Raw genomic sequence first — 21,610 nt, forward strand, 5'->3', positions numbered from 1 at the left:
TGTTTTAATAAGGTGGATCAGCCCAGCACCTGCAGGCTGAGAAAGCACCTACGGAGGCACTCCTAACAAACTGAAAATTGGGCAAAAGTCCTTGAGGGAGGGGGGGTTAGCTTTCACAACATCCTTGTGGGTGCCTCGCTGGTCTGTAAGGTGTGAGCAGTGGGAAGCTGCTCAGGTTTGTCATTTATGCCACGAGTCCACCGCAAATGTGCCAGCGCTGCAGCAACAGCATCTGATTTATGCCCGGTTGCTAATCAGGGAATGGCTCTCTTGCTAATGAAAACCCATAGATCTGTACAGTAACCGTGCTGATATGATTTCAGCTGTCATTACTCATTTCTAAATATGCAATAGAGGAAAAAAAATAGCTCAATACAAGAGGAAGCAGACAGTTGTGGTCGTAAATATTTGCACAGCAAGTTTTGACTGAAGGTCATTGAACTGTAGGAAGACCCTCACCTTCACCCAATTCCTGCAGACATAAATATCACAAAGGAACAGATTTTTTTCTCTTGTTTGGCCAGAGTGATGCTTCGGCATTTAGCTGATTGCCGGGTGGATATAACTAAATCCACCCTCCTACCTGGAGTCGAGAGCAAAGAGGAAACCCCAGAAAAAGAAACGGCGGCACAGCCATCGATCCATAATTCCAGCGAACCAGTCATGTGCGCCAGTATAATCATGATTAAGCTAGCAGAGAGCTTGGTGGACACAGGAGGTTGCAACAAGCCATCCATCCTATATATTCATCAAGCAAGTCACTTCCACTTCCAGTAAATGAGAATGAATTCATTGTGGCTTACCTGTTCCGTTGGCTGTGTTTGCTAAGAAGAGAGGATACAAACCTGAGCAGCTTTGAGACGGGCGTACAAGTTCATTTGCTAATCTAACTGGCTTTTTGGCCATTTAGGAACAAATTTTGCCTGACTAAACGCAGGGTTAGGAGTTAAATGCACTCACCACTTGAGCAGTCCAAGCCCCCCCACCCAGGCTCGCACTGGCACGTGTCAGGAGACACACAGCGTCCGTGGACGCACTCCTCCGTGCACAAAGCTGAGAGACACACAGAGATAATCCCAATAAGTGGAGGGCCTAATTCAGTTAGCATACACACGCACATACACACAGAGGGTGAAACATCATTAAAACACCTATAAACAGTGTAATGAAATATGCCAAGACAACAGCTGATCGAGAATGGCCCATAAAATTAAACACTCAATATCTCCCTGATATAATCAAGGGGCTAAATCTTTACCGTGGCACTCATATCCAACATCCATCTCCACTCATTGACACGGGGCTAAATGATTTTTTAGGAGATTGACTCTTTGGTCAACATCTCTGTTTATCACATGGCTTAACTTTTCACAAAGAGCTGTTATCTGCAGGCTGATCCGTGAAGGAACAAGCTGTAAATCCTCTCTAATTTGATTAGCCAGCGCTTTATCATATAGCTATGCTTTAATGTAGCACGTTCAGGCACCGCGATGTTTACTAAGTGAGCCGTTTTCTTGATCATTCGTATTGAACAACAGTGCCAAATTGATCGGAGTGACATCAGTGAGCTCAGGAGGGTTTTCACAAGAGTCAGAGGACCTTCTCTGCTTGGTAATAAAGTGAACCAAGAGGAATAAATTTCCTTTTTCCCTAGTGCAGGGCTTTTGTCTATAACCCCAAAAGAAACGTATCACAAAAATAACCATCTAGCATGAATAAATGGCAGCTAAGGTCAGCAGGACAAAGACCTTTATCCGAGGGGCTTTATCCGAGAAATGATCCGGCTGTGCCAATAAGCAGAGAAAGAAACCCTGTCCAGTCTGAATTGGCCCGCCACTGACTCAGTTGGAGGAGAGATGATACATGGTACAAGGACATCAGAATTCATTCATACTTCATTCGAGTTACTTTTCTATTTTGTTTTTTTTGTTAGGATCAAAGTGGAAAAGGGGCATGACGGGGGCATCTGCGAGGTTCTTTTAAACAACTTAAGCCCTGGAGCAGGTTAGCAGGAGTGTGTGCAACACAGCCTGCAGAAAAGGGAGGCTAGCTGGGAGCTGGATGCAGGTTTGAACACTGTGATAATCTATAGTGGTAGTCGACTATATCGGGCTTCGATCAGGATTTACTGCCTTCAGGAGAGCTACAGTGGGGAGGTTGGGGGGAAGAGGGGGCACTCCAAACACCCACAAGTAGGCGTCAATAGCAAATTTACCCCACAGCCCAAAAAAAAGTAAAAGACTGAATAATTTAGGTCATATTTTTGAGCTTTGGCGAAGAAAAGCACCTACTTTTGGCTAACCAGAGCGAAAATAGGCAAGCGGCTCAAACATTTGTGCTGAGCAAGGTGTAAGATCGAATCCGTGTAATCAATGAGGTGAGCGTATGCAGAGTACTCAAAGAGGAGACGAATTCAATGTCACCACGACGGGTTGATTCCGTTTACGTTCAATCAGCAAATTCTGATCAGCCAGAACAGGGGAAATGCTAATGTGCCACATCCTTCAGCAAAGAAAAGGAATATGGAAATGGAGTTCTGAATGTGGGAGAAAGGACAAAGCACTCCCTTCTCCTGAGATCTGAACCTGCTGCACCGAAGGGATGGCATAATAAAGTAGGAGGTAGGTCTTTCATTTTAATTGAAATTCATGAATCACTGTGCTTAACTCATGTCTGAGGAATCTGTCGGAAAATTGAGTCTTTCATCTAGATAAAAGGCTAATCTATCTCATTGTGCAGAGGTGTTATCAGAACAGGGAACAATGGCGCTAATTGGTGATTGTCAAGCAATGTTAATACTGTAAATTTAATATTCTGGCATAGTCAAATGTCTGATAAAAGGTTTTTTTCCCTTGTTTTTGGAGGGCTAATACTGCAATCAGGGGGGAAAAGACCTCCCATAACATTTGTGTTTGCATTTGCTTTTTGAACTAATCTTTTTAAAACACTTTTGCTACAGTGAAGGGCAACACATCGATCCAACCGTGATAAATAAGTCGAAGAGATACAGTATGCTCACAGAAGAAACTCCCCCCAAAGCCTCTTCCAGCAGCTTCTGTGCAGCATAGCGAAGATCTGTCTTAAAACCGTCTTTAAATTTGCAACAAAGCCACAGTCTAAGGCGCTGGGTTCTTTTCTTGAGAGAAATCTCATCATCATCTCCGCGATCATCAAAACCCAGATGCGCGATGCGTGGGCATACTTATGCGTCGAACTTTATCAAGATCTGACAAACGCTGCTGCCAGAGTCATTTTTAGAACGACTCTGCGCCGCCGGTCATGTCACACAGGACCCATTTGGCCCAAAATGTTATGCAAAAACACGGTTTTGTGCGCTCCCCCCCCAGAACCTGGCAGCTTCTGAACGTTAGCCGCCATTGTCATTAGAAACCGTTGTCATTAGAGCTGTCATTAGCACGTAACCCTCGCTTCCTCTAATAATTATGCTTCTGAGGAGGGGAAATGAGTTCCTCACATCATCTACATGGGCTAGTTGCAAATTAAGGTAATGACTTACGATAGATCAAAGGTCAGCGTATTAAAAAGGACCTCTGGTTGGAAACTTTAAGCTGTAATTAAAGGGCAAGTTATCAAGAAGAGCGGGGGAAGTTTGTTTTTGTTTTTTTCAAAAATTTGAAAGGACAAAAAAAAGAGGCTTAAAGAAATTATCTTATCAATTTTATAGAAGATTGAATTTTACTGTGCAGAAAATGAACAAAACCCGTAGGGTTAAAAGGTCGCCGCATTATTTTACTGCATGAATTAATGCAACGCATAAAAGTGGCCGATCCGCGCTAATTTTGGGGGTGATTTACTCCGTAATGCGCCCTTTTGTCACTGCTGCAAAACATCTCTGGGAGAACAAATCTCTTAATCCCGGCGGTGAGAGCGTTGGGATTAAAAGGGGTTGGAAGACTGCAAAGGCAGCAAAAGTGAAACTGCCCTCTTGCCCTCCCCGTCAACACAGCCTTCCCCCCGTACCGGAGTGAGGGCTCCACATGTTTGTGCTCAGCTCGTCAAAATGGCAAACCTGTTGGTAAATGAAGGCCATGTTTGATATGCTTCTCCATAAGCGGCACATTTATCTAGTTAACGTCCTGAGTAGGCCGTTAATGAACAAGCGCCGCCTCTGACAGTCGAACGTCCTAATGAATACATTATTGATCATTCTGGGATTCCATCGTCAAGACCCTTTGATAATTACACCGGTTGTTATTCTTTGCTGGCTGTCTTCCCTGTCGCTCTTCTGCCCGGAGGCTAGGAGAATCTAGACAAGGACAAGCTTGGCTGTGGTCAAAGAGCATACCTACACGACTGCAGTTAGCATATGTGAAACCCATTCAGGCTGCAACAGCGGTGTGAAGAGACTGAATTAATATTCGGTTCACGCCGCGTCTCTGAAAGAATATACGGCTACTCATAAATCGCCGATCATTGGGAGTGATGACTTTTTTTTCAAGCATGTTTTTTTCTTTTACAGGTTCTACCTGCTCCGTCTGCGACCGACGCTCCTGCCTTAACCTCTACTCATTGTGTCTTCCAATGTTAACTCATGCTCAATTGTCAGAATAACAAGCACGGTGGTGGCAGTGGGTATTTCGGAGTTTTACTCTGGAGAGGTGGGGGGGGAGTCGGTAGCGAGACGCCCACAGCAGCGTGGATCAATCGTAACATTTTCATCTAAAGGGAACCAACCCCTTAAGTCATCAACCACCTAAGCAACACAAATAAAGGATACTCACGGACACACAGGTCTCCACTCTCAAAGTAACCAGGGCAACACTGTGAGCGGCGCCTATACATGGTCCGCACTCCCCGCCGGTAAGCCGTCTTATAGCTGATCCTGGAAAAAGAGACGCACCAAGAGAGCTACGTGATGTACTTTTCTGAAGGGCAGCAAAATACAGAGGTGTTGTTGTCTGAAATGGCAAGTTTCGAAGGAAGAAAAATAGTCAGAATGCAGTGTTTGGACAGCAGAGACGTCTACCATCACAGCAGGGGGCCGGCAGAGAGCGCTTAATAAGATCATTTTGAACGTTTAATGTGAGACAATTAAAGAGTCAACATCCTGTCTGGGACAAAACTGCCAGACTAACCACGTCCTTCATCAACAATTCTGCTTTTGGGAGGCGGTAAAAGGACAAATACAAGGACAAACTCACCTATGCCTGGTGCATTTAAACCAGTTGAGGATGTCAGTGCACCTGGTGTAGTAGATCTGGTCGAATGGGTGAGCGTAGGACTCCTGCACAGTCACCGCATAGCTAAGAAAAGAACAAGAGCAAAAGATCGAGGTGTTAAGATGTTGTACAGGCTTATTTATGTACTAATTTAGTCAGAAAATAATGTCATTGCTGATGCAAAAGCTTGGACTATTTATATGATATTTGTGGCTACAATGCAGACTGTGGTCAACTTCAGACACTCATTTATAAATCTGAAAGAATCAATCAAATATGTCGGTCTATACATTTAAAATTCATACATATGTTTGCAGACATTTCAGAAACTGCATTTTTCATATTTAAAAATGAGGTTTTAATTCCTACACTTATTTCCACTGGTGTGGAGCCCTGTGAGAGGGTGAAATGGACAAGGTGCAGCTATCTTCATATCTCAGTGGTGGAGGTGAGGCTGTAGGGATGTGCTGAGTGCTTTCAGTTCCTACATTGCTAATTGCAACTAAATATCCACATATGACTATTAAGAAGAATGAGAATTAGACCGCGCATCAATAAAAGATGGTGCATTTAATATAGATTAAGACTGATTGAAAAAAAACTCACGTGTGTCTGACACGGATGCTGTGCAAATGAAAGCGGTGCCGTGACTTTGATATGTAAAGGAAAGACATAAAAGGACCTTTTCGCTGATTGATGTTTGCATTCCAGTAAATGCAGCCCGATGAAGGAGACCGGTGGAACTCAAAGCCAGAGAATGGTTTACATAAGCAAGTCATTTCTCTGCCAGCAAGGTGGATGTACGGTCGCTAAATACCTTCACCTTGGTCAAGCAATGATATAGATAATACATCTTCTCAGTTTCCTTTCCTCCCCGTTGCATTGAAGAGAGAAATTATTCCTGCAGATTTCTCATAAATGACACCGCCCAGCACAACTAATAATTATTCAGGCTCTATAGCTGTCGTGATTGATTGGGATCAGAGTACACTGATCAATTTGCCTGCGTATTTCATCCGAAGCTGCAGTCCCTCCCTCCTCCCTGAGCTGGGTGTGTTGAGCTAAGTGAGATCAATAGTGCTGTATGGATTTTAAGGAGGGATGTTAAAGCTAAATTAAGAGCATTTGTAGCTGCTGCTGGAAAAGTTTCAGGATCGGCCGCGTCAGTCCCGGGTGCCAGAGCTGTCATCGACAGCAGATTATCATTCAGATTTAACCTCATGTGAGGGCTGTACTCACCTCTCCCAGTGGCTGCATACATTAGGATCATCCGGGTTCAGAGTCTGTCCCCCAGTGGCCAGCAGGACCAGCAACAGGGCCACTATGGCAACAGGGAAGCCCATTGTCACTGTAACAGGAGAAGGGATACACCGTGATTGTGTGTTTTGTGTTTGCGTTTAAATTTTACCCTAACTGCTGATAATCTGTAGAAATTCAAATATTTTTGAAGTGTGAAACTGAGTCGTATACACATGCTGTTTAAACATTGCCAAAAAAAAAAAATCAGTCAGCAGCACAGAGCAACTATTGGCCACCGAACCCAACTGGTTATTGTGAGAAGTCAAAAAATGTATAATTAAAGGAAACTCTAGAATTGGAAGAAAATTAGCAAGGGCTGACGGTGGCTAGCCTGGAGCTAATATCTGCATGGCAGAGACAAACAGGGACTTTCTGTTAGCGAGTGTGCTCGGAGTCAAATCTCCTGAGAGTGTTCGCTTCTTTTGCAATGCCATGAAAGGAAAAATATGCAGAGTGGATGAATCCCACCCACTCATGAGACTGACAGCTGCTCTGTCATCAGCAGCTCATTTCATTAGATGCAGGTGGAGGAAGAACCCACATCAGTCCTGAACATGATGGATTTGCCACATGTGTCGGTCTTACCTTGGCAAATCTGAACGCAAGATTAAAAAGAAGTATGTGATTGACACTCTACATGCTACATGCTTGAGGTCAATGGCTGCACGCCAAAGATTCATGTGTAGTGATCCATCTGAGGGTACCTATTTGACCTCAGAGAATAAAGAACCATCTCTGATTATGACATTGTAGATGATACATCCACCGCATGAGAATATAAAGAGAACAGTAACATCTCGGTCTTGTGTTGTAGTGTATTAACCGTACTTCTGCTAAGTTTCTGTGTTCTAACACGTGTTCAATATTTCTGAGTGCTCTTAACCAATAACACGGACATTCACATGTGCAGCTAATCTGCTGCAATGATGGCTGCATGGAGTTCACTCACATGCGAAGGGAAAATCAATCAAACCTGCACTCATTCTAAGTAGCAGCTCACCCCGACAGGCGATAGAGTTGTGTTCATTTCTTTAACTGGATGATTAATCAAGACACACATATACGAGGCACCGTTGCTTTCATGGTCAAGACCCTCTCTGAAAACAGTCCTCTTAAACTCTGCAGGGAGGCTGCACGATTGACCGGAAAGCTTTTACTGCTCCTGTAATTAGACTGTTATTTCTGCGTACAACCACGGAAATGAGAAACAGCCCAATACATCATGAGGCGATAAAACTAGGATCATTCTCAATAGAGTTGTGGCGCGATAGATGGAGGGAGCAGAGGCCTTAAACTCACCCAGTCTTGCACCCGGCAGCTGGGTGGCCCTTCTATGGAAGCAGGAGAGACTGTGAATCACAATGTGGCAGAACTGCAGCTGTGCTCAGACACCAGGTAGCTGGTGGTGATGACAAGCTGCAGATCTGTGAGACAGAAGAAAAATAATGAGCTTATGATGACACATTCAGCACACATGCTTGGCCGCAGTGGGCTTCGCTCGCAGTCATGCGCGCACACATGCACAATCTCATAAATTTCTTATGAGTTTGAGACGCTCGGTAGCACCACAGTTCACAAAAGTGGCCACCGACAGGCCAATTTGGTCTGCCCAGCCTCCACGTCCAACCTCCCCACCACTGCTTCATCTTTTGCTAAGCCTCCTACCAGGTATTCACCAACACACACAGTTACCCACGGGAATAAAAGCCTACATTAACTGAAGAGGGCCTGACACGATGAACCCTAATCACAATTCACACACGAGTGGCTCGTCGGCGGTGCAACAAGTTCATGCTAATGCAGTCCTCATCAAAGCTTGATAAAGGGTTGCTGCAATGACAATGCCAGTGTGAGCCAAACACCGATGTGTTTGTCCTTCTCCTCATTGTGTTGCCCAGAACTGGGATGTAACCATACCCACAATAAAATAGTATGGCTGCTTTTGTTGATGTCATCCATCAAATCTGTAATAAAGTGTAATTTATTTACAAGAGACATCAAACTATTGCATCCCACCATCGCCACTCTCGTCACTATCCACCTCCACTGTGGCATTTGTGTGCACTCACAGTGTGCCAGTAGAACAAAACAGAGACATTTAAAATCTGAATGTCAAGGTCAAGAAAGGGAGATTTTGTCAAGCCTGACCAAAGGCGAGCGCTGTCCTTTAATGTGAAATTGAAGACGATTTTGCTTTTGTTCAGGTCGTCTCCCCATCGGTGCTGATCGTGCATGCAGCAGGTGTGAGCAAAGATGCAGCGCCGCAATATCAATAGGATGCTTATCACTTGTGACTCTCCTCTAGGCCTCCTCCGTGTCCCTGCCCACATCTAAAACGTCTTTTTCTGGCATCATTTGTTCTCACTATTCATCAAATAAAACATTCTCCCGGGGCCTTATTCTACAAAAATGAATTTATTGCCTGTTCCTGACCGCGTCGATTACTGACAGCATGAAACCCTCTCCGTCACCGAGCTGCTTCATCTGACCCTGCTGACAAACTGCTGAAAAAGCAGCATCTTTTATGCGGAGGGCAGGAGGCTGGGAGCCGTGTTGTTAAGCTGCATATAAATACCTCTGAATGCTGAATAAATGGATCTGGACCTCAGGTCCCAGACAGGAACACTAACATTAATAAGACAGAGACATCTATGTCCACAACACTGCACAGGCGCCTGCATAATCAAAGTCATGTGTCTTAGGTGTGGGACTTATTAAAGTGCAGTGGCGTTACTATCTTGTTCCCCTGGCTGACCAGCATCTGCCCTCTACTGTGACGGATGCTCAACAGGCACGTCTGACTGGCACAAATCAGGAGCTCTCCTCCCATCTAAAGATGGTCACCTGTGCGCAAACATGCACTCATTAACCATTTTCTGCGTGTGTGGGTGTTGGTGTGGGTGTGTTGTGTTTGCTGACCTGCTGTTGGATGCTTTGCTTGTTGCTGCAAAAGTGCCTCTTATCCCTCCTCCAATATCAAATTGAGGCCTCACAAACGATTTCTTTTTAATACCCTTTTGTCCAGTCAATCTGTTTTGTAATCACTACTAAAGGATTCCCAGAGCACCCTAATTTAAAATGATGTAAAGGTTACAGGTGTAACTGTGCAGCACAAGACAAGAGCCGTGAATCATTAGGCGTCAGGCCTCATTAGAGAGACCGCGGCCTTGCAACTCGTAGACACTGGTCGCACATATGGGAGAGTAGAAGATTCTGGAAAGCATGCCGCGTCAGGAGGCATGCTAATTGCAGAAAAATGGAAAATGTAGTGGCAGAAAGCTAAATTCTACTACAGTGAACCCAAAAGCTGTATATATTATACAAGACACAAAAACATACTTTAAACACAAGTACATAGTGATTACTGGAAAAAAACCTATATATATCCGGTTGATCTCACGTTTAAAACCTTGCTTTGTATCTATAGCCAAAACAATATTTAAAGAAAAATATATCTACGAATGCCAACATATGTATTTTACCTCAGGGAAAATTCTTAAAGAAATAGAAATTAATGAGAGTTACACCTATCTTACATTTTTCTCTATTCTAAAAAATGGATCTAAATTGCCCCAGGCTCTCGCAGTTCCAATTTAAATTGTAAGTGTTTATTGTTAAACGCTCCTTCATTTTATTCCATCTCACTGTGTAAAATATCACCTGTTGACCTTGCAAAGAGGGCTATTTTATACATAGCAGTTTAATGTTTCAATTGAAGGATCTTAAGGAAAGAAAAGCTGGAAAGACCATTGTGACCTTTGTGGCAGGGTAATCTAGTTAATGATTTAAGCCTTTACTGATTTGTTGTTTTATTCCCCCAACCTCCAACACATTTTCTAGAAAGCCTAACACTTTTATGACCTCGAGCATATTGAGGTCATAAAGCTCACGAGGGCGTTTGTCAGCGCATTTATGAGAATTTCAGTAATGCTGACAACATAAAGTACAGCCAAGGCTCCAATATCTCACAGTACACCTGATCTCAGTGAACACGTACTCATTTATTTCACTTGGTTATTTCTGTTGTTATTAGGCTCAGATCACAGAGAGGGCCAGCAGGATCGTTCTCAGGGTCAGTCTCACCGTCTCCCAATCTCAGCCCAAAACACATCGCCGTCTTAGACTCTTATGGACATGAGCGACTCTGGGCAAGACAGCCGATTTCACGTTTTCCTCTCTGTCACCGTTTCAGACTCATTTTCCAACCAGAGGGGCGAAGGACAGAGAGGACAGATGGCCAATATTCAGATTACCAGCATGTCCGCACTCTCATATGCAGCGTTTGAGAGGAGCAGCGCTGATCCAGAACGCTCATCTTCAAGTGAGCAAAAAAAAAAAAACATTTAAGAACCTGTGAGACCAAAATTCCCCAACCTTTAAGCTTCAAACTTTTAAGACTGTATAAATATTCAGCTCTCAGCCTCGGGAGTCATCAGAGATGGGGAAAAGTCTCCCAGGTGGTGGCTCCTCACCTGCCGCTCTGGGCCATCAGACAATGGCGCCACAGTGGAAGAACATCAACGCAGCACCTGTGAGTGCGATTCCCACTCAGAAGTTAGGGGGGGGCACCTGCAGAAAACGTCACGCGTCGTTTAACGGGAGCCTAATTCTGGGCTGCATGGTTTATTCATGCGGCGACCGCTGATATCGCGCCTCTCATAAATCACACAGTGCGCCACGTACTCAGGCAGGGCTCACGAATCTCAACACCATCTTTTAGCTGAATAACCTTGCTTTACCGCGGGGCAGGCCAGCGCCACACTGGGCTCGTCTGGGGGGAGGCTTTCCTCGTATATTCTGTCTGGGCCCAAAGACTTTCTGCAGACGAGCGCTGTCCCGGGTGCTCCCAGGCAGAAGTTTGCCGCTTTTAGGTGATAATGGGCGATTACTTCGTGGACATCGGAAGAATTAATCTTGCCTTAGATTAACTTTATGAATGTTAAATCAGTCATCCAGGAGAGGGGAACAGAAGTGCCGTTCGAGCCATCTGCTCAGAACCGGCTGAAACAACAGAGTAAAGGAGTGAAGCTCATTAATAGGAGTTGAGCAGAATGTAAATGAGGGGTTTAGAACAAATAATGGCTTGCCTTGAAATATATAGATTTGGGGGGATGTGCAACATGACAGATGTATTAGTATTTTGACAGGCGTATTTTGCCTCATGAGTTTTAGAAGTAAGGGTATCTGTGATTTTTACATATTTTCTTACATTACATTCTTACATTACGCTGGAGTTGTTTACAAAAGGCAGAGATATAATAATTTAAATGAAATAAAGTCAAACGTGGTTATTTTTAACCACTTACGGATGGTCAAGACTGCAACCTTCTGCGATATTCTGTTTGAAGGACTCTCTTCCGAATGAGATTTTTTCACTGGTGTGATCTTTACGTGTAATCAATTGCATTTGGATTCCACAGCCTTTAACATATCCCCAATTACCAGCTTTAGCTCTGCAAATTTTCCTGTGAAAACTAATTAGGGAAGGAACATCGCCCCTGCTGGTTGCAATAGACACCGCGTTTCACCCCATGCTGACAGACGAGTCTAGCCCTCTAAGCTGTGTCTGTGCACTGGACAGCGCGCAGCTTCCTGCTGCCTCTCCCAAGCCTCCTTCCATAAACCAGTGAGGCATTCCTTCCCCCCTGCAGACAATTAACCACTCTGCATTTCATTGCTCATAATCAGTGGTGCTGGAGAACAGTGCGCCATCTCCAGACAAATTAACTCGTGGATATAGGATGGTCAAACCTTCTGCACTTTCCCTCCAATAAAGAGCAAAAATGGACTCATTACTCTGGTAACAGAAGCAGGGCCAGACAACCATGAATACTGAGCAGGCAAGATTGTTCTCATGGATTAATAAAGATGGAGGCTCTTCAAAAAGAGGCGAAAAAAAATCAGGAGAGGCACAAAGCAGGCAGAAAAGGCAAATGAATAAAGGTGATGGTGAATAAGAGACTGGGCATTCAAGGCTCACCGGCAAACACTGAAAGAAGAGCATGTCTGCAGAGCAATTTTACACCCCGACAGTTTCACACCTCGGGAGCCAACCTCTCCCAACCCTGAACCTGGTGTCTCCTCTTTGTGTCTTCATTTATTCCACGTCACTGTCCAAGATGTGAGAAGCCAAGCAGTGAGAAACTCATCCAAAATGTCGCAGTAAGCAGTGTGTGAAGTAGACCGGCGGGGAGGGGGGTGAGGGTCCTTGTCTGGGTGCACCTTCCTGCCATCGCATCTGTCTTTGTTCCCGGATTTCTTAAGTTGTGTTAGTCTTTACGCTTTAGTAAACAAACCCGCATAAGAAGCATTTCAGCTGTTCTACATTCCGCTTTATGATGTGGCACTTGGCCCACGGCTGACTGAGGAAATTGTTGACATGTGAAATCAGCATCAAATTTCCCTCTAAAAGGTCGTACAGACCAAAAACTCCCACAGCTGCGCGAATGTGAAAAACAACTTTCTTCCAGTTTGGAGCTCTTCGTCTGGTTGGTTATAGTTTGACGTGCCTGTCATGTCAGTCTCCATTCAGTATTCATCGGGCCAAAAAGCCCATCGCTTCATTTTTTTTAATGCATTCAGACTAAGTAGGCGTATTTCACTCAAGTGGATTCAAGGACATTTAAAAGGTCATCGTGGCAAAAATCGGCCATGCATCTTTAATGCAAATCCCACTGATGGAGCTCTTGTTTCACCAAATTGAGATCACCCAGTCGCTCAGTGGCGGGCTTCACTTGCTACAGAAGCACATTTTCAGATTTAATAATCATGACGACAAGTCACTGCTCTTGCAGTCGTTGACTAGTGATTCAGAAGGTTAATGTACTGCACCAGCTGTGGGAGTAACTCATCCATCCAGAGAGGAATGTGGGAGAGATAACGGGCTGCAAAATTTAGCTAATGCTTTGCTCTAATAACAAAATGTCCGCATCGATATTTGTTTTGTTCGCCTTCGTCTCATCCATGCAGCTTGACATTGTCGCTGTCGTTGTTCTTTGAGGTGGGACTGACTGGTGCCGAGGCTTTCATATCCGTGCCCTGACCTTGTGCACTCTCGACAGGTCTGGGTGCAGAAGCATCACATTGGGCTCTCTGTTTGTATTATTCATGAGTTGCCCCTGTTGAGTGGGCAGTTATTCAGCATCCGAATCCCAGATGAGGTTCAATCGGGGCTCCATTCACCGTCCTGACTGCTGGCCATTGATCACAAGCGAGGTACACAGGTGCTGAATAAGCGTAGGGGCTTTATGTCAAAGCCGCCTCACTGATCGCACGAACATCAATCACCGCTAAACTGGAAGCTGACCAACGTTTGCCCGCTTGAACTGTCCGGAGGGGCCGAGGGGAGATGCATGGATGGCACTTATTAAAGTTGAGTCGTGCAGGATGTGGCTGATGCGGCAAAATCAGGCAGCAGCATCAGATTTACCCATAAAGCCCCAGTTCACAGCAAACAGGATGCCGGTTTATACAAGGAATCCGATATCCCCGGAAATGTTTGAAAGCAAACAACAGCAGTGGAGAATTAAAAGTTGCCTCCCGCAGTATAAGTCAGAAATCTGGGATTAGACCCAAGCAACCATCTGCGTCGAACAGCTGCAACCATTTTAACAGCGCGAACGAGCTATCTGAAGAACGAGTGCCTCCCCGAGATTGCCCATCACTGTCTGAATGAAATTTATCTTCCACAGAAATCAGTTGAGAGTAGAGAAAAGGCCGTTGATGAGGCCCGTCTCTCAGAGCTGCCACAGGCGGAGCATCACGTTCCCTCAGACTGTTAATGGGCAGTTGAGGAACGGTGAATCATTTGTCCGGTTTAATCATCCATCACACGTACTGGAGGCAGCCAAATGCAGCTCCACCACAACTCTTCCACCTGTCTGCCTAACTCGGAGGGATGACAATCGATCACGGCCCGTGTCGGCGGATGATTGTGTTACACGAAATGTTAATAATAATTATGCCGTCAGTTCTCCTGAGGCGTGCGGGCTTGACTGTCACTCTGAAAGAGCCACAGAACAACTGCGCTCAGTCGCTCCTGTTGATTACAGCCTCTCGTGGCTTCAGACTCCACACGTGTCATTTCAGTGCAAACTACTGATTAGAACTTTGGGGGTGAAGACTCAAAATACAATATCCGGCAGTGATACATGCTAGGTGACGTTTGCTTTACAGCATTTTTTTTTGCATTATCGTCTCAAGGACTTTCAAGGTATTCAAGAATGCTTCAACGGTGACAATGTAATATGAGCAAATTTCAATTCTTTACAACCTCAGAGCTCTAATTCAAAGAATGATGCCACGGTGAAGACGACTCACAAAGCAATGTTTGAACTGCAATAATTGGTCATTAAATCTCAGCTCTTTCAAAGCACCAACCGTGCCTAACAAACATACGCTCGGGCTGGAAATTGGATTTTCCCTGTTGAAGGCGTAATGATGAATAATAGCCTTTCCAGCAAAGGACAACTCATCCCAACATGCTCTGATGCTATCGCTGCTCGTTTGCTCGCACGTTTCCTGTTATCTCTTGCGGAGAACGTGTGCAGGCGCCGCGACTGACAGCCCGAGACACGGCGGGGAAGGAAAATGGCAGGGGTAAGCAGCTGCCTCAGCAGTATTTGCAAAAAGTCAAAGTTTCCCATCGGGGACATGATTGTCATTAAAACAAACAGGAAAAAGACTGATGAGTGCATTAATCAGAACACAGCCGAACATCGATGGGGAGCTGCAGTCTGTGGCGTGGTGGTGGGGGGCCATTCCAGCTCCATACCGAAGCCCCTGTATGAAATCTGCATGAGCTTCAGCTCTTGACAAAGAGGCCATGGGTGGACACGAGGCTCAGGAAAATCCATCGTGTCAGCTGACCAGTCGAATATTTAATGAAATACATGCAAAGATAATCACCCGCAGACACGGGGAGACAGCAGCAACACACAATTGAAGCTCCATCTTAATTGCAGATTGCAAGTTAGCAATGCTCTTTTTGAAAGGGTGGGGGGGGGGGGGTGTTGAATCCCTACAACATTCTGTATCACATAGCACTTAAAACTGCCGAAACAGGAAGAGAGCAGAGCACAGACAAAAAGAATAACATAAACAAGCCCAGGAAAACAAGGGTATTTGGCCTATTATATTTTCATTTCATCACAACTGACATGTGAGATATAAATGCCACATTTTTGAAAAGTCAAGCAAAGTCCAGGTCCTGCCTCCGTATATTTCATTAACTTTAGTTAATGTAGTTGCTATGACTCCAGGGTATTTGCCCAACACTCTACACACTTTGCTGAAATAATAAGATCTATCAGTCAGTGAAAAGGGAAAAACTGCTTAATTTGCAGACTAAAGGTCATTGGAGCTGTTTTTTTTCCCCTCCCCCGTTCAAAATGTTTCTTGTTGAAACCAACAAAATGTAAAGGAACCCGACCACGTCCACCGCGGGCACGCTCATTCTGCTGCAGCGCGCCACACTGTCAACAGCATGTTAATCATGCTGCAGGAACTGTTTCCCAGCGTAAGAGCTGGCTATTGTTTCCAAGTCTGCTCATTCACATCAGAGCAAGAGACTAATGTATGTTTGCATGAGGCCGATTCAGGCAGTCATCAAATTTTCACCGAGTTGCCCTCACCAAATATGACAGTGGCACCCAGAAAAAGGCAAAGCGGCTCTGCTACATTCTCTGTGTTTTGTCGCAAATTTCATGTGTCCTTGTGAAAAGAGAAAGCTGCCAGCCTACCACGGCCCCGCTTTTTCATTAATCAGCCCTAATTAAGTGTATTGACTGGGCCAAACACCAGGGTTTCCAGCTGAGTGGATTCAAACTATAAAATGCAGGCATCCAAAAGCAAAAGAAGAAAAAAAAGATGTGCAAGCCTCATCTGTGCCCTTGGGGTATCTGTCGCTTTGAAAGAGCTCAGAAAATGAGACAAAGATGTGACTGCTCACTTCTCATTAAACAATGTCAGAATTCAGTGTGTCTCTGTAGTCCGTGGCCCTTTCAAGAGCGGGAACCACTGGAGCTGAACTGAGTACCAATTTGTTTTCAGGCGGCGTGGCCTCGTGTCGGTGGAAAAAGTTGTTTGAAATCCCAGCATGAAGCAACACTAATGCTGGAGAACCACCAGCCGGTACAAATCAACTTCCAACATGAGCGGTTAATGATCAACCACCTGATTGGAGGACAAAATAAGATCATGCTGTCACTTTCACACCCTAACCTGAAACCCAAAATGTCCCAGAAACTGTAGGAAAAATGGCAGTGCTTTTTAAAGCTGTTTTAGAAATCTACGTTCTTTCAGTCTTTCTCATAAAAATCCAACTTGAAAACAACATATAAATCGACTAAAACAAATTTCAATGAGCATTTAATCATCTTGTTTTTGCAACTGTACCAAAGTAACAAACAGCTGACATTGATTTGACATTTATCCTCACTGCAAATGACTTGTTTGGGGAGAACCTTTAAATGCACCACTTTAAAAATAAATCCAGCAGTAATTCTGCATTAGATATAATTGGACTTGGTTATTTAGACAGATGCCACATCATTAGCAACTGTAAGAATCAATTCTTAATTTAAGACAGGTGCATGGTGCGAGTGTCATCATATATGTCAACACCGGAAGACGGGCTGCTGTCTTGTCAAGTTAAGCTTCCTTTGAGTGAAACCTGTTGTTATCGTTATTACTGTGAGAGAGTGAAGGAGAGAAAGAGAGAGAGTCAGAAAAACAGAGAAAACAGTAATGATTCCATAATTACACTGAAGTGCAGATCTGCTCATTAACTACAACAGCCTATGGTCAAATTTATCCTGCACTCGGTTGCCACCTAGTGGTCAAAAAGCGACATGGACACATTTCATGCGACGTTCATTCGAAAGTGAATAAAACGTTCAGCTATGATTCAACTCAGAAATTATAATTTAGCCAACCTTAAAAAGGTACTTTTCACTAACACATAATTACTTTGGTTGGTTTCAACTGTATTTGACAATTAGAATCACATTCACACGAAGACTAATAGGGGTTGCAAGTAAAACTTGCATTCAAGCACAAACTCTGCCCCTTGACACACAGTTTCACATTATTACACTAAAACGGGCTTTCGACAGTTTTCCTGGAGACACCAGACACCACATGTCTGCAGTGGATGATACGACCAGTCTTTGGCACCGCACACTCATTTCCATTGGATAGACTCGCCAATAGCCTAATTAAATAGAAAGCACAATTTGTCACATAAAGCAACCGACAGCAGAGCTGCTTAAATGCCAGCAGACTGCGCCGCAAGTTACCGCAGCTCTTCAGCACCGCAAACACAAATGTGTTTGAATCACCTGCGCGCGGTTGATCCCTGCAGATCCGCCGGATGATTACTGTCATTCCTACTGCGGCATCATTAGCATCTCCTGCCAACACCAACAAACCTCTGTCCGCTGCCCGCTTTCCATGCACATATATTTTCTCTGTCAACTCACCCTGCGGGGAACTTGGATTTTAAAGTTATCTCCCTCGCCGCAAAAGAAGTGTCCCCACTCTGCAAACAGCGCGCGTCCACCTTGCGCGTTCAACTAATAAATACCTGCAGGTAGGTTTAGGTGCTTCCAGGTAAGTTTTAATCTGCCTTTGTTTGATGTCAGAAGAAGCGTGCAGGGGTTGAGCGTTCGGAGAGGGACCTCCACCTTCCTCCTCTCTCCTCCGCTCTTCTTCTGTCTGTAGCGCGGCCCACTTTAAACTCCGGTGACGTCAGGAGTGCTGATGTGATGCTGCACACTCCCCCTCCACCACCATCACCATTAACCCACCCCGAACCTTCCCACGAACGCACCGATTCCCTCCCCCATCGCAGCATTCTCCACCACAACAGGTAGACGTGCCAAAACTCAAACTCCACGGACCCCCCCTCACCAGCCCCCCCCCCCCCCATCAATGATCGGTCCTATAACTGCCCGTCATACATGGCTGCATCCTTCAGAACGAGGTGAAAGTGGGTAAATTACCCGGAACGGAGTAATTATTATAATTGGGTTTTCTATTTTTTTCTGCATGAATGAACATTTTCAGTTGAGCCAAGAAAAAGGATAAAGTCAGAGTAGATGAAATTGATCTTGCTGTCACCCCCCTTTAAAAAAAAAAGCGATTGAGCCTCGCGATCACAAATGCATACATTTTACTAACATCTGCCCGATTGACCTTTTGTGTTTTGTGTTTTTGTGCAGTTTCTGATATTAAGTCCTCCACTTTTCCACATATGAGTGTTCCTCTGAGGTTTCCCAGGGGCTCAGCGATCATTTAAGGGAAATCTAAATGTTATGTTCAATGTTGTGTCGTGGTTTTATTGGACAATTTCCATGATGTGAACGAATATTAGGCAATAAACTGAACTGGCATCCTTGAAATATTGAATATTTTGCTTAAAGTGCTCAGTTTTCAGAGCTGCTACTGCTGCTCTGGGTTTCCAAGTGGTTCCAGACACTCAATCATTTTCAGGATGAGATTCTATTGAAATAAATGAAATGTTTATTTTTCATCGGATTGATGGTGGTGTGAAACAATGAATGGCTCAGTTCCTGAGAGAATTTAAATGTTCATTTCCTGCTTGCACAAATATCTTCAGTTCCTTTTGTTTTATATCAGGGGCATAAAGCACAAGGTCAAAAGAAGCAGCTGAGAAATCAGTCTGCTCTGTTGTTGACTGATCACATGTTACAGTGATTTCCTCCTCTCCCCAGAGTTTCTTAGAATCTTTTTCATTTCTCGTTAATTGTCTTGCTTCGGCAGCCTTTTGATCACATGACCAAAGTGAACCTTCACTACCTTCTGCTCACCACCAGTTCTGCTGCTGGTCACTAAATCAGAACCACCTTCCCCGTCCCCAGAGTGTTGTCTGGCTTGTCGTTGCATCTGCATTTGCTTTTTAGATCATGCACAAGCAGAACTGAACCACCTCCTTCCAGTTGCTAAATGTTTAGGGACATTATGTTCAGTGTGAACCATAAAAATTCACTTGAGGGTCTCCAGACACATTTTTTTGTTTTTTTAAAAGGGAAACATATCCTCTCACTCAGCCCGTCCTTGATTTCTTCTTGGTTTTTCTTTCATCGTGCATGATTTATTCTTCTAAGCTGCAGCTATTAGCCAAGAAAAGTGCATGCACTTTTGGCATTTTTGACTTTTAAATAGCAGGTAAAGTGGTACCAGAGTGAGCCCAGCGCAGCCAAGAGGAAGGACGCTCAAGGTAAAGGAATCAATGAGGAGGAGTTTTATCTAAACAAAAGCTCAAGCCAATTGCATTTACTGAAGGTTTGTTTGCAGGTGAATTTGCTGACCTGGAAAGAGCAGAAAGCCACAAACTCTCAAAATTAGATTAATTGGTGCATCTATCTAACCTATAGAGCAGCTACTAGGAGCACAAAAGAGTGCCCAGCTCCGCTTGTCCTGCTGTGGCAGCCTGTCCAACTCTGAGCTTTACTCTATGTCTAGATAGATCTGCTTGTCTGGGGCCACGGCTGGGGCCCTCTCGTCTCTGTCGTAGCAAGTGTCTGCTTCAGAAGCTGCTTTTGTGGACTTCTGTAATCCCTGCCCATAAATCCCAAACTCCCACAGCCACAGTGGTGCTGGATGAGGCAACAGATCCACAGAATCAAACGAGACATACAGTATTCTGTGTTCCAAGTGCTGCAACTGGGCCTCAATCAGTGCCTTCGAGCTTGTTCCTTCACCGTCTTTTCTGCTGTCTCCTTGTGCAACACAACAACACGCTTGGGGCTGGATGGTAGCTACAGAGTGCTATTACCTAATTCTTATGGGCCAGCTTGTGTGCTTTTAAAGAGATGGCAAATGGAATGCAGCAATGACAAAATGTTCTTGAAAATGTAATGATCGTCAAGATTTTACTGGAACGTACCAGCAGAGGGCCATAAAGATTAGGTTGATTCTTGCTTGATTTGTAGGTTAAGTTATTGTGACAACAGGCCAGTGGGATGTAACAAAAGAAGTCTGAGTGTTGATGTGGTTGTGAGTGAGGCTGTGATGGAAGTTCTACGGTGTTTTCCTGCATTCTGATTCTGATTCTGGATGGATGGATGGATGGATATGACAAAAGTATTGTTATTAACCTCCGAGCAGATAGGGGGCAGTATATCATCAATCATAAAACACTGTTTTTACGTTTTTGCTTTTTAAAAAAATAAAAAAATAAAAATAATGCTGAGAATGATGTTGTAATACAGATATGAAAAGAAATGTCTGATGGTTCTCACCCATGTGCCCCCAGCGGAGCCCCTCTGTGCCCCATGATGAGTCTGGTATTGTTTAGCTGCAGTGTGATGACAAACCAATTTCCTGCTCAGCCATTCTGTTGGTCCTGGTTTGTGGTTTGTGAAAACAAAAGAAAAATAGTTTGTCATTGTTGGTGGGTTACAGCTCAGTGGCCTTGTGTCTGTAACACTGTGCAGATATTTGAGAGCAGATGATATATAAGAAGTAGCTTTGCCTTAAAATGTTATCCATGTTGCGAGCTGAGACATCATTCACTGTTGAAGGTGCTGAGCAGTGTTATAGTTCTGATTAAATGTTTTTGGAGAGGTCAAACGGTTCGACTGATGCAGTCTGGATGCAGGATTAAAGACAGAATAGTTGAGATTTCACTGGGCGAGTAGATGAGGAGAAAGTTTGGACATTTTTTTAAAAGTATTTTGCATCATGTAGAAGGATCAAACTCAGGGCTCAACAAGGGCAACACACAAAACAGGTCTTTCAGCCGCCTAGAAGGCTACAAGAACAATTAGAAAGGCAGGGTTGTCGGGGATTTTTAATAGGAGTTTGAATATTGTGGATGGGCTTTGCAGGAAACAGAGCGTGAACAAAATGCATGCTTTGTTTGCTGAAGGTTAATTACAAAATAAATGCAAAAACATGAAAAATAAAGTTTAGTGAGCAAACATTCAGTGACAGCAGAGAATGAGGAAGACACACTATCATATATGTTATTATTTTACCAAATATCTTACATATTCCATATTTTGCTACATTTCTTCATTTCCACATTTTCATTTGACACAATAAAGCAAATATATTATGCTGTGTTATTATACTAACAGAAGTGGCCTTCATACGCGCTCACATCC

The 21,610-nt window shown here is 44.2% G+C and overlaps 1 protein-coding gene across 9 annotated transcripts in view; it reads right to left on the reverse strand.

Moving 5' to 3' along the window:
• megf11 (multiple EGF-like-domains 11) overlaps nt 1-18,192 on the reverse strand; it is a 52,598-nt gene extending 34,406 nt beyond the window's left edge. For 4 of the 9 annotated variants that reach the window (XM_057051149.1, XM_057051146.1, XM_057051142.1 and 1 more), the window contains exons 1-7: nt 17,960-18,192; nt 7,779-7,903; nt 6,420-6,528; nt 5,163-5,264; nt 4,743-4,843; nt 961-1,053; nt 804-824 (exon numbers count right to left, since the gene is read on the reverse strand). In XM_057051149.1, coding sequence (XP_056907129.1) covers nt 804-824; nt 961-1,053; nt 4,743-4,843; nt 5,163-5,264; nt 6,420-6,523 — 421 coding nt within the window. In that variant the 5' untranslated portion in view covers nt 6,524-6,528; nt 7,779-7,903; nt 17,960-18,192. Of the gene's footprint in view, nt 1-803; nt 825-960; nt 1,054-4,742; nt 4,844-5,162; nt 5,265-6,419; nt 6,529-7,778; nt 7,904-17,818; nt 17,838-17,959 lie in introns of those variants that run through there. The other 5 variants (XM_057051150.1, XM_057051148.1, XM_057051147.1 and 2 more) reach the window with 3 other exon arrangements.
• Nucleotides 18,193-21,610: the final 3,418 nt, after the last annotated feature.

The sequence above is a fragment of the Takifugu flavidus genome, chromosome 13 (assembly GCF_003711565.1).
Source record: "Takifugu flavidus isolate HTHZ2018 chromosome 13, ASM371156v2, whole genome shotgun sequence".
Taxonomy (NCBI): domain Eukaryota; kingdom Metazoa; phylum Chordata; class Actinopteri; order Tetraodontiformes; family Tetraodontidae; genus Takifugu; species Takifugu flavidus.